The sequence below is a fragment of the Rhopalosiphum maidis genome, chromosome 3, assembly GCF_003676215.2.
Source record: "Rhopalosiphum maidis isolate BTI-1 chromosome 3, ASM367621v3, whole genome shotgun sequence".
In the NCBI taxonomy this organism is placed as follows: Eukaryota; Metazoa; Arthropoda; class Insecta; order Hemiptera; family Aphididae; genus Rhopalosiphum; species Rhopalosiphum maidis.
The window spans coordinates 25,212,560-25,226,663 of NC_040879.1; the positions used below are offsets into that span (position 1 = coordinate 25,212,560).

General features: G+C 24.2%; 1 protein-coding gene across 1 annotated transcript; it reads right to left on the bottom strand.

Annotated features, from left to right (window-relative positions):
• Window positions 1-5,099: 5,099 nt before the first annotated feature.
• On the bottom strand, window positions 5,100-10,288 carry LOC113556497 (kynurenine--oxoglutarate transaminase 3-like). Its single transcript, XM_026961467.1, has 8 exons — window positions 10,144-10,288; window positions 9,156-9,305; window positions 7,656-7,806; window positions 7,344-7,580; window positions 6,987-7,233; window positions 5,577-5,930; window positions 5,297-5,460; window positions 5,100-5,228 (listed from the first exon to the last, which is right to left on the bottom strand). Coding segments are annotated over exons 1-8 (1,386 nt in total). The 5' UTR covers window positions 10,146-10,288; the 3' UTR covers window positions 5,100-5,147.
• Between the last annotated feature and the right edge of the window lie 3,816 nt (window positions 10,289-14,104).

A 14,104-nucleotide genomic window follows, 5' to 3' on the forward strand; every position in this document is an offset into this window, starting at 1 on the left:
AAAGTTTGTTTTTAATATAGTAGGTATATATATATATTTATTTATACAATATACATAGGTATAAAAGTATAGTGAAAAAATAATAAAAATAATTTTAATATCAAATATCAACTCAGTTTTACATACTTATAGGTAGGTACTTGATACTTATTAGATATACAAATATAGATATACCATATTATATATGTACATGCATGTTACACTTCTTTTATTCGATATCTGTATATAATCTCGTTTTTCATAGTTATTTATTGCTCTTTTCTAAATATAATTTTTATATTCGTGGAATACAAAAATACAAGAAAATGCGAAAGGGTGTCGTGATCGACTCATATTCATCTCACGATCGACTGGTTGGCCACCCTTTGCCATATACCTACCTACAAGTTTTCGGTCAATCATCTGTCAATAGAATAATAGTAATTATTTGTGTTAAATTGTATAAATAACTTATGTACATTTGTATAAGTAGGTAAATGTTTATAAAATTGAATATTTAAATAAAAAATAACGATTTTAGTTATTAAAATATATATTAAAATTAACCTAAAACTATTCATACCTTTATTGATACATCTAGTAGGTATTATCTTAAAATTTTAAAAATTATTATAATAGTTATAGTATATCTTATATCTATCTTATATTAACTAGATCCATTGCACCATTTTACGTCCCATATGCCACAACCAATTACCTTGCAAACGAGCCGTTACGCAGGTTAATGAGGAACACCAATGCTGATCCCTCTTTTCTACTTTAAGTTCTCTTTGTATAATATTTTATATTTCTTCTTTGCTATAATATAACTACTAACTATCTTAAATGTAAATTAAAAAGTAAACTGTACAATATGTCTTGTAAAAATGGGTCCATCCCGTATAATATAATAATAATAATAAAAAAAAATAAATAAATAATGATATCTTATGTGATTATTTGCTCTTACACAAAATTTAAGTTATCTTTTTTTAGGTATTTTTATTTTAATAGATATATTTGTAATATAAATATTTTTATTTCATAAAATTAAAATCACACATTACATAGATTTTAGTTAAAAAACAAAATTACAATTAAAACATATTTATTAAAGCATAGATCTAATTTATTCAACCAATATAATATACGAAATACGAATATTAAATAATTAAAATAATTATTTATAATGCAATACATTTTTAACGCTGTTTCCTCGTCTTTTCTGTCTTTCTTTTTTTCCTTAAAATGTGTTGCACTGTTGCACAAAATCCTATCAAGTTAAGAGCAGTCAGCTGACTGTTTTCTTCTGTAAGCTTGAGGCGTCAGAGTGGTATAAAAAGGGCTTTCGGTTAAATTTATAGTTGTTATAGTCGTCGTGACATCTAACACTGCAATTAGTGTAATTATTAAACATGGTTTACAGAAACGAACAAAGAGTTTATTTTCAGAACTCACAAATATTTGTATAGTGTACCTAAATACCTACACTACTTTAATATAAATCCATCATCAACCTAGTGTTTTATTTTTATTTTAATGTTAGTTTTATACTGTTAGTGGCAATGCGAAGTGTCAATAAAATATTACAATAATAATGTCACGAGCCACACGCGTGAGTTTTACATAAGTTTAATTAATTATTTAATTGAATACAACAATTAGTGTGCAAACATAGGATTGGAATATATTTCAATTATGGTGGGTTGGGCGACATCACGGCTAATTAATAATAGTAAAATGATATCTATGTGAATAAGTGCATGATGTAAATAACTTTATAATAATTATTCAACTAAATACTACATGCCAGTAGCAAAGATATTGAAGTAGGTACTATAGATAAATATAACTTTAAATAACACTATTTTGTTGTTTAGTCTGAATAGAAATTAATTAAAAATATTTACATTTTATGTACATCTATTATTATATAAATAATATTGACAGCAGGTACTCTAAATGAATATAGACATTAGACATTAGTCATTAGTCATAAACAGAAATGAGCTAGAGCTTTTAAAGTATGTACTTATTTATAAACTTGGATAAATATGCAATCAAAATGATAGAATATAATATTAAAAAATTGCTTTTAATTGAATGCTCTCAGCTCTTATACATATTAAAAAAAGTAAATTTATAATAAAACTATTCAATTCTAAATTTTGAAAATCATTAAAGTAAAATAAACCAAATGGAAAAAAAGTGTTATGAAAAAAAATATATTTCATATTAATTTAAAAAAATACTACAAACATGAATATAAATTAGCAATATATTAGTATTGTTTATAAATAGGAATTTTTTATTTACTAAAAAAAAATAAAAGTAAAATATTGAAATAAATGTTTAAATTAAAAATATATTGTATTGTAGCTTAGAATAAATTGATGATTTAAAGTTTCATATTGAAATAATAAAAAATAAATTTAGTTCTAAACCGATTCATATTGTTAGTCAGTTTGATGCTGAAATTAATATTATAGTTTTGAATATTGATATTTTAAGAAATATAATATTTTTAAACTTTAGTTTATCATTAAACAATTTATATATAAGCATAAAATAATTATAATATAACTATTTATCATTATAAAAAAAATTATAATAGGTATATTATAATATATTATACACCTAATACCTAATATACCTAAATAATCATGGTTAATAGGACGTTTTTGAGAGTAGTGCCGACTTAAGGTTGAATGATGTTAATTTATTCTTAATTTAAAAAGGCAATAGTTAGAGAATCTAAATATTTTGGAAAATGTATTTGTATTAATATAGAAATAAATGAAAATGTTCAACTGTTTCAAATCAAATTCTTCCTAATATTTTTTTTTTTTAACTAAACTAAATTAAATTTTTTATTTAAACATCCAATTTTCTTGAATTTAAACTTCAAGTGTTTATAAAAATATTGTGTATTTGTATTTGTATTTGTATTTTTTTTTTTTTTGACTTACAATTTTCTACCAAAAAATAAACATTATATGAACCTTTTCAACTACTATAAAAATCAATAATAAAATGTTGGTAATTATAACAAGTTTATTCGACGTTAAAATTTTAAATGTTAAAATTGCTCCTTTGTATTTTTAATATTTTTAAATTACTTATAGAACAAATTATCTATTATTTTCTATTAATTTTTCAAGCATTTTGGCCAACTAGTCAAGCGTAATTTTTTCTTTTTAATATTTAAAATTTAAATTTTTAATATAAATTACATAAATTTAGTCTAAATATTTACAAAATGTCATTGAGTATAGAAAATTATATTTCATATTTTAACTGCCAAATAGAAAAAAGTAGAATATTTTAAGTTTTTAAGGTTTTACTTTTGAAGATAAGTACAACAATAAACTAAAATCGTTTAATGGTTATTTATTTTTTCCACATGTAGGTCATGAAAATATTAACTTTAAATGCTCATAAAAAGTTGCATTTAACTTAATTTTTTAATTTTTGTAAAAAATATTGTGAAAACCCTATATTAAATATTCAAGGCTTAGAAATTAATATGAAAAATTTAAAATAAATTAATTACAAACCGATTTTGTAGATTGTTGTTAAAATTTGAACATTTAATGCTTATATCAAAGATAACAATATTACAACAACTGTTATTCGACATTTTTAATTTTTGAAAAAAAATAATAGTAGCAATGAATACAAAATTCCAAAGATTACTCACTAAAAATAATTTAATCTTACATCAATCGAAAAAAAAATTGTAAACAATTAAAACAGAAAAAACCCAAAATATATTGAAACTTTCATATAAATTCGTTCCGGAAGGGGCGGGGGCTATTTCACACACTTGTAAATATCTGGTTCATATATTATATTATATTTTATTATATTCAGGTTAGGTTAACCTAACCGGTTTTATTGCAAAATTTGTACAAACGAAAACAAAAACGGAACCACTATTAGTTATTTTATAAAGCGAAAACGAAATAGTTAATCAGAAATATTTTTCGTTCTTTTTCGAATAATAATTAATATTTAATTTTTCACATTTTGTTAAGTTGGTCAGTGTATTTCTATTGTTTGTTACATGAAAAATAATAGTGGTATGCAATCAATAATAAATTAAGATTATAATATTATATTACTTATTACTATAGATTGTTCGTGATCACGATTAATGACCATCAATAACCAAATTGTTACAATACCGCCTTTAATGGTGTTGTCGTCAATGGTATTATCAAATGTTTGTTCAACATTTTGACTTTACCTCGTTTTTCTCTTTTTTTTTACTCGATAATAAATATTCCAGTTATGTTATTGATATGAGTGTTGTATACTGTTATTGGTTAAGTTAATTTTGAATTTTCACTAAACAATTTCAAGTTTAACCCTACGTTTAATATTTTGTTCTCTTCATTATTATTAATTATGGTCAGCATGAAAAAATGTATTTTTAAAAGAACAAAATTAACCGGTTTATTAATTTTAAAACCCGGTTTTAAAAAACTATAAAATATGGGATCAATATTGACCAGATTTTAAAACCAAAAAAAATAGTATACGAACTAAAACCATTAACCACAAAAAATCATTACGGTTTAAAGTCCTGATTATATTATATATTAACGTTTAGATAAGTATTATTACTATTAGAATTTATATATTTTATATAAATGTATAGATATTAAATTTATTATAAACCGCATTAAAACCTTCATTAGCCCACCAAAAATATTGTTTTATGGTAATAAATGTTTTTATTTTTATAAACTTAATGGGTTATTATTAAATTAAATTTAAGTTGTTAAATTAAAATAACAGGTGAAAAAATAAAGAAATATACTTTTGAAACCCCCCTTCACACACACACTCACACACACCCACAAAGAAAAGGTGACCATGATTATAGCCTGGTAATGATTGTAAATGACCTACAAAAATGTAAGCACCAATGATAACAACTGAAATGATAGGTATCCTTGCATCAAACTAATAAAAATAAATACCTACATATTTATTAATTGTATTATTCAGTTAAAACTTAAAATATGAGCTCTATAAATAATCAACGTTATAAGTGATATGTATAGAATTGGATAAATTTACCATCGTAAGATATTAAGAATTTTTCTCATGAATAATATTTATGATTAATCTTTTTTTTATTATAATTTTTACAAAGTATTTTAAAGTTTAGATTTTTGTTTTGATAAATTGTGCGTCCATGTTGTTAAAATTTCTTCTGCTTTCTTCAGAGTTTCATCTTTCTGTTAAATAAAATAGATTTTTATTTAAAATTTCCAAAGAAAAAAGAAAAAATCCAATTAAAAATTACCTTAAAAAAACAAAATCGCAAATAATTTTCAGCCATATTTTTGTGTGGTTCCGAGTAAAATGCTGAGAATGGTATTCCTTGAAGTTTAACATTTTTAGAGAGCCACTTTACAAACCTGAAGTCCTTGTATTTATCAGTTTCTGAAGTTAAATCTAATTTATTTTCTGAATAATAAATTATTAAAAAAAAAAAACAAAAACAAAGCAAATTAGAAAAAAATAATTACAACAATTAATATCTTAAATACAATGGTCAACACTATAATTATACATATACCAACCAAAGTTTGTCCAGTTTGAAATCATAAAATACCCTCCATCAGGCATAATTGGTTTTAGGCCATTGTCTTGTAATATTTTAAATAAATATTCCATTTTTGGTTTCAACTCTTTTGACAAGTTTTGAAAATAACTCTGTGGCGTATTTAGAGCATTGATCTCATGTTCAAATCCTCTTGCAGTAGCTTCCTGGACTGTTGTTGCACATGTATAAATTGCAGTCTGGTGAACAACACACATATTTTTTATAAAATTAGTCGGACCATATGCCCATCCAAGTTTCCAACCAGTCATACTAAATGTTTTGCCAGCAGATCCAATCGTAATTGTTCTTTCCCACATACCAGGGAGTGTGGCTAAAAACAAACAAATTTGGATTTTTTTAAATTAAAAATGATATTTTATCAAATTTCTCGTGTAATATATAAATTAACTAAACGAACATTCTATAGAAATATTATAAAAAGATTTTTTTCAAATGTAAAAATGATAACAATCCAATCAATAAGAAGGAATTCATTACAATTTGTTTTAATTTTTATGTAGCTATACTAACAATAATATATATGTTTGGAATTTAAATGTATGTTAAAAATTGTACCCAAGTTATTTTCCTAAAGAATTATTTATAATAAAAATGTAAACATTTTAGATTAAAAATTATATTGTTTTAACTATAAAACCAATATATTTTATATATTATATTTTATAATAAGTATGTATGTGAAATTTTAATACATACTTAATTATTTAAGTTAAAGATTTAAAATAACTTATTTAATACTATCTATTAATTTACTTACTTATAATATTTATTTACTGCTCGCTATAACTTTTTAAATTCATAATTTACATTGTAATATAAAAAAATTAAAAATCTAATATTTTACATTATATTCTCCACCTTATATGCTTTACAAATAACAAATGGAAATGTTTCTTAAATGTATACTTAGCTAATTATATTCTTTACTTTTTAAAAGTTTATTTTTAATTATCTAGAAACCTATAATTCAAAATTTTTAATTAGATTGTTCTTGATCTCACTAAAAAAAATATGTTAAATATTAAGACTTTTACGATTTAACAAAGAATATTACTTTCAATTACTCGTTCTTATATGATTATTTGGTTCGTACACCAACCACTTATATAGCCATTAGGTACCTCGTCAGAAATAAAATGTTTCATAAAAATATATATAAAATATATGAATATAAATGTAATATGTAACTATTATACAATTTTATTTAATATAAAATTAGTATATCAAATTTCAAAAATTACAAATGTATTTCAATGAGCCCCGTGTACTTCAGTTCCAATCGCCTCTCCTTTGTGGTAGCTTTGGTTATTACTTATAACTTATATTATAATTGCATAAACAATAACACTATATAAAATTAAATTACCCATTCTTATGTGCTTAGCTGGTTCGTACACCAACCACTCATATACCTCATCGGAAATAACTAGTACATTATGTTTTTTGGCCAAATTTGCAATCATTGTTAATTCATCGTAATCAAATACTTTTCCCAGTGGATTATGTGGTGTATTAATGATGATGAGTTTGGTTTTGGAGTTGAATAATGATTCTAGTTCTTCGGGGTCAAGCTTCCAATCGTTTGCTTTCGGCAACGATGCATTCGGCCTGGTCTTTATACAAACAACATAAAATATATATATATATATATATATATATATATATATTAATTATTGTGAATAATCTATTATTAATATTGTTATGTTTATTATAATTTACTCACGTTTCTCAACGGTATAAATCTAGGAGTGCCTCCAGCAGTACGTATTATGGGTTCATAACAGTCATAAAATGGTTCAATGATAATTGCTTCATCGCCCTTCTCTATATTACTCTGTATAGCACAATAAAGCGCTTCATACGCTCCAACGGTCACCAATATCTCATTTACGGGATCAATTTTTCGATTAATTAATTGTGAATATAAGTTAGATAAAGCTCTAACTAAACGTAAATGTCCCTGGAATTTAAAAAAGAATTTTTTATGGATAATACATATATTATGTTATTTTATTTTTAAATATTATAATATTACAAATCCACGTGTGTATTGATTGAAATATGAATTCTTTTCTGTAGCTACTTCAGATAAGAAATTTGAAAAAGTTGATGGTGGGTCATAATCTGGAAATCCTTGTCCCAAATTCAAACATTTTGTAGTTACAGCTAATTGACTAAATTCAATCCTGTACAAATTAACTGTTTAACTGTTTGTATTTTAGACTCATTAGTAGTCTTACTGACATTAAAAAGTATGTATAATTTCTCAAAGGTAGACAAAATATATTTAACTAAAAAACATAAGGTAGTACTTATCAAGAAAAATATTAACTAAACTAATTTCAAAAGATATGAATACATTTTTTTTATTAGCATTTGGGTCATACATTTTTTTTTTGATTGTCCAACTTTCATTTTTTAACTAAATTTTCTTTTAAGATTGCATCTTACACAATTTATTCTTATTGCTTATTAGTTTTATAGTGGTAACTATTGTAATAACTAAATAATTAAACCAAGTTTAGTTTAGGTTAAATCTGTATTTACATTAATTTTACAATATTTAAACGAAATAATAACTTGATTTGATAGCTAATAATAATTAGTGAAAGGAAATTAACATTTATGGGCAGGCACTCAGCAGTATCACTCGGCCAAGTACATTTTAAGTATAATTATCATTTTTATTTTAGTAGGTTTCTAGGCCACTGTCTTTTGAGTCTTCTACGTACATTACCAAGAAGTGAGTTGGAAGATAGTTGTTTTATTAATGGGTTGCTGTGAGAGTTTAAGTTGGTGTGAAATTTAAAGTAATATAATTTTGCTCATTGATTGAGCGTAGGGATTTTTAGATCTTTGTGAAGATTATTGTTTGTGAACAATAATAATGTGAACAAAGGGAAGGATGTTATAACTCGTAGGCAGATGGATTGAAACGCATGAAGCGTTTTGATATTAGATTGCTTTGCAGTGCCCCATAACTGAATACCGTATGTCCAAACTGGTCGAATTATTGACTTGTATATGATAAGTTTATTGGATAGGGAAAGTTTGGATTTTAAGAGTGGTCTAAGGATATGAAGTCTAGAGCTAACAATTTTACGTTTAATTTTTATACGTGAGCTCTAGGTTAGGCGTTTATCTAGAATTAGACTAAGATATTCAACTTCGTTTGCCGTTGAAATTGTTAGAAAATGATAACTAAATAATTAGTTTTAACTATTATCATCACATATATGTATACACATTACTTTTACTTTTACTTTAATTATTTTTCAAATTAACTGAGAAAATGGATTTTTTAACTACCTATCTAGTTAATTTATTCAGTAGGTAAATTAGAAAATAATTTAATATTTTTTTTACTTTGTAACTGGTTAATGCCCACTTTGTTTATTTCATATATTATTTATTAATATTATTTCTAATTGTATATAAATGTAGACTTTAGCTGTAGAATTTTTAAATCGGAAAAGTAAAAAGCAGATATAGGCGTCAATATACTTCTTATCGTAAACTAGCAACAAACACTTACCATACATTGTATACACCTGGTTCATGGCGAGATGGTAACTTAAATTTGTCCATTATTTTTGAGGTCATGTTAACTGATGTCGATAGTTTTTTCTTTAATAAACAATTGATAATGGTTGGGAAAACATTAGCTCTTGCAAATAAAATTACCCTTTAAATAAATATCAACTTATAATTAATTATTGTATTAATTTGTATTAATTAATTAATTATATATATATATATACTAATAATTTTTGTAGTAAAACAATAGAAAATAAAACATTTATCAATCAATAAATTCTATTTAAATTTACAGAACTATTATTTTTAATATCCAAGTGCTCTTGTATTATTTAATTATTTTTTTAAATGAAATTCTAATTGTTATTTTTGTCATCTTCGACAGAATACTTTCCTAGAAATGTTGTTGTATAATATTATCGAATAATAATTTTTATTTAATTATACGACATCGTCATTATCTCAAACGTAGACTGATTTCAATTATCAAATACAAATTGAAGTGATAATTTAAAAACCAAATGTTTGTAGTATTTTTACAAACCAAAATAATATCCTATAAAATATAATATAGATAACTAAAAATTTCGAAAATCCTTAAGAGGACGCTATTATCAAAAAAAATAAAACGCTACGTCACAGGTAAAGTTCTTCCCAATGGGATTTATAATTTTGATATAAATATTGAGGGAGTAAAGTTGTCCTGCGCAAAACAGTTTTTAACTAAATAACGCGTGTATAAAACAGAGCAACACATGCGGGTATAGCGTCCTCTTAATACTTAAAGAAATATTCAAGGCAAGTTCTTATGCATGTAATACTTGGAAATATCATATCGAATAATACCCATATTATATTTACATTTGTTTCTTGGTATAATGTATAAATAATAAATACATAATATTATTTATCCTAAATAAATATTGGGAGTTATAAATATTAAACTGTATAGAATAGTTAAGAGTTAAATAATTCAAAGAACTTACATACTGGTCCACAGTACAACAAAATACACTGTCTGCTGCTAGCGTGTTTGATGCTTGAACGTACCTAATATAATATATAGGTGACTAGGTACGTAAACGATTGGAACATTTCATAGAAACATGATAAACTGTTACGAGTTAATGACCCAAAAAGATAAAACGTAATATGTATAATATTATTATCAATGAATAACAAAAAAGTCAATTACGAGTAGGATCAGTTACATAAACGCAGTTGTTTACCAATGCGCACGGTTGTGGAAAATCACATCGGCGATATCCATCAATATTAAAATAGTTGTGACTTATGGACAATAAGCATACAATTATAATAAGTAGATACCTAATATCTGAATTGTTGATTAGGCATATTAATTTATTATGTTAATAATGTACATTACAATTGAAAATTTCAATTAAATTAATAATGCGCAATAATATTGTCGATTGAAAATATAATAAGTTACGGTAAACGGTAAATGTGTGTACAATTAATACTTAATACTTATAAAATAAAATAATATAAATACTTAATTGTTTGTGGACGGAATTTGATAAAGTAAAAATGTTAAATATTGGTATGAAATAAAAAATAAAATTATTAAGTTATTTGAAAAAAACTAAAAAATTTTACTAGAACGGTTAGTATTTATAAACATAATATATAAGCATAATATTCTTACGAGTATTTATTTTAATGCGCTGTACATAAATCTAATAATTTAAATATTTAATTTTTTAAGTTTTGATATATTTTTATTTCTAAATATTATATTAACCTTTTTAGATTTTGAGTAAAAATTTTTAAATGGCCAAAAATCTTGACAATTTAATACAAATTTCCTCAAAAGTATTTATTATATAGTTATTGAAAAATATTAAATATACACCAGAAACATATTTTTGATAAGCATTTAAAGTTATAAATTTAATAAAATTCGTCAAATCATGAACAGTTGTAGATTATTTTTTTGTTAAAAATGTATGTAATGTTTAATTTTTATAGTTAAGGATTGAAAACCCAATAAAAGGTTCTTACTAATAATATACTCATTAGTATTTAATACTAAAAATAAAAATTTAAAACATATATAAATACTATTTTTTTATAGACATTTTAAGAACAAATTCGGACAAAATTAGATTTTTATATAAAGAATAACCATATTAGTTGTTTTGTTGTAATTTAAAAATATAATTCATAAGATTTTTAAACTTTTAACGTAAATTATAGTATTTTATAAATTTATACACATAATGATATTTCCAATTACAATTTTTTCAACAAAAATTAATTCAATCTACCACAGAGGGGCTACTTATTTCTTCCTTTATTAAAATTAATTTTTATCATAAATCAGTCCAAATAAAAATAAATCAATTGGTATTATGATGGTCTTGTCATCTAAAAACAAACACTTTTATTACTTACAAAATTATAACTTATAACTAATAACTCGCCTGCTGACATTATTCTGATTATATTTATAATTTGTTTGCATATATGATATATGAAATAACAACCACTTGGAAACATCTAAATTATAATATTAATTACAATTTTCTATTTTTGTAATGGAAAATATTTGAAAATATTTCATACAATATTATGTATATATTTAATTTGGGATATGCAGATTGTAGGTACAAATGTACAATATTATATAATGCTAACAAAATAGGTAATTTTCTACAATAATAAAGTATTCGTGTATAAATAAATGTTATCTAATAATATTATTTACTTATATTTGATTATTTTTACATATTTTTTTTTCATAAAAATTAATCAAGATATTATGTAATATAATAAAACAAGCTATAGGTAATTTGATGTCACAACAATAATTTATAGCTGCTTTAAGTATTATTGACCATATTATTATTGCGGCTAAGAATTTCAAAGTAGGTAATGAATAATGATAAATGCTATTACATCATTTATGTAATCGTTTCAATCGGGTTATCGTCATGTGTTGATATAGGTTGTTTTAAACGTCTCCGTTTAAAATTTAAATTGATTTGAAATAGGATAGGTATTAACTTGTCGGTAGGTATGTACCTAGTCAGTAGACGGTTAAAGCAATAAAGTTATATTGATTGAACATAATTGACAATGTCATTAACAAATAAGTACATTTGGAAATCCTTCTAAATTAATTTTCAAATGTCCTAAATGTCACTATAGATTCGATGTTACTCACCGCACATTAAATGCTTAATGTTTAATACCTACATAAATACCATGACTTTATCAAATAGCCAGTTGTTTGTTACTCGACTCATTGACTGCTGCGTATCTTGATATTTATTTTCGGAAGAGACGGAATCGTTTTATGGAATTTCCACATGTCTGTAAAAAATATCTAAAAATAGCATATCTTTTTAGATTTTTTGATTACATTTTAGTTTTTGAACGGAACGTTTAATGTATTGGTTATACATTGGGTTTTTTATGCATTTCATCGCTTTTCGGAACAGTAAAAGTGCTTCAACCTTAAACTGTAAAAGGGACGATTTCTGGAACGAAATTCGATTTAGTTTGAATACTTTAATATTAATATTCAATAAGATACTTACACTGGTTTCAGATATATACTTTGTTAAATTTCAACACTAAATATTTTATTATCAAACATTTTTAATATTGGATATCTAATAATAAATATAAATACAAATTTTAACATATTCACGCTTCAATGATTATTTCATAAATGAATCGTTCAATCCTTAAATAATAACGGCGTCCTGTCGGTAGACGAATCGAAACGTGTGCATCCAAGTTAGTGTTAAATTAAATTGGCCGTAGTCTTATAGCTAGTGCCAGTGGTCAGTAATTATTAAATATAAAACTAAATGTACGATTAACAATTTTTTAACATTCGAATACAGTAAGACCTTGCTTGTCAAACTTATATAGAATCAGGGTTGGTCGGATTATTTAGTTTGTAACTTTTCTGTCACTTTTGTGTTCAAACCATAAACCTAGTATGTTGTTAATCAAATACATAAATGGTTTCGTATATTAAATGCGAAATAAGAAAGTCAAAGAAAGTGTCGGATTACTGAGGTTGTAGGACTGGCGAGAATTTACTGTATATTATACGTAACTGTAACTCATAATATTGTTGTGACTTGTTATACCAGATAAGAAATATTTTCTATTTTACTAACTCATCAATTTACTTTTCTTATTATAAATCAAATATTTTTTTTTCAAAACATTTATTCAGCGCCAACCCCTCTAAAGTCCCCGCCAAGTGGTGCTAATGGGGTGTGGGTGCATATGGTAAATATAATACGATATCGTACGCGCGGTGTTTTTTTATTGTCATTATTATTTTGCGCATGAATGGTAGCTTTTATCGTGTTGGTAAACACTATACTTGACACAATACACAAAAATAATATAATATACTCGTCTATATTTGTAAAAGGTGTGTATAGTTTTACGTTATGTTTTTTTCTCATAGGTAACTGCCACCGGACGAAAAATGTATTATACGTCTCGACTTTCGGTAAAAAATAAACACATGAAATTCATATTCATTACGTCCTACCTATTTCAAATAGAAACTTTTGTACTCTATGAAAACGGATCCGGGTATGTTGATTTTTCAAAACGTTTTGGCCGTCAAATCACACATAGCTACCATTAGTAGTTTCCTGCAGATAAACAAACAATAACGGAAGTTCACGGGGATCGATTGATTAAATACGATAATTATAAAAAAAAAAGTAATTCAACGAGTATGTGGCTAATAGGTATAGAGTAGGTAGGGGCACTTAACTTGCGATCGAACTTTTTAAATGCATTGATTAATTTTCTACACACTGGGTAGCTATGCGTATAATATATTATATTATTTTAATAATGCTTATTACATTTAGAGAAAAATTAGAATGCGTCCAATTTTAATATGAATAATCGAAATTATACCTATAATATAGTATATTTTAT

What these genes read in the sequence shown, in the direction of transcription:
- LOC113556497 (XM_026961467.1), bottom strand. An exon ending in ATCAATACACACGTGGATTT is followed by an intron (nt 7,581 to 7,655) that starts GTAATATTATAA and finishes TTTAAATTCCAG; the next exon opens with GGACATTTACGTTTAGTTAG. An exon ending in AGCTAAGCACATAAGAATGG is followed by an intron (nt 5,931 to 6,986) that starts GTAATTTAATTT and finishes GTTTGTTTTTAG; the next exon opens with CCACACTCCCTGGTATGTGG.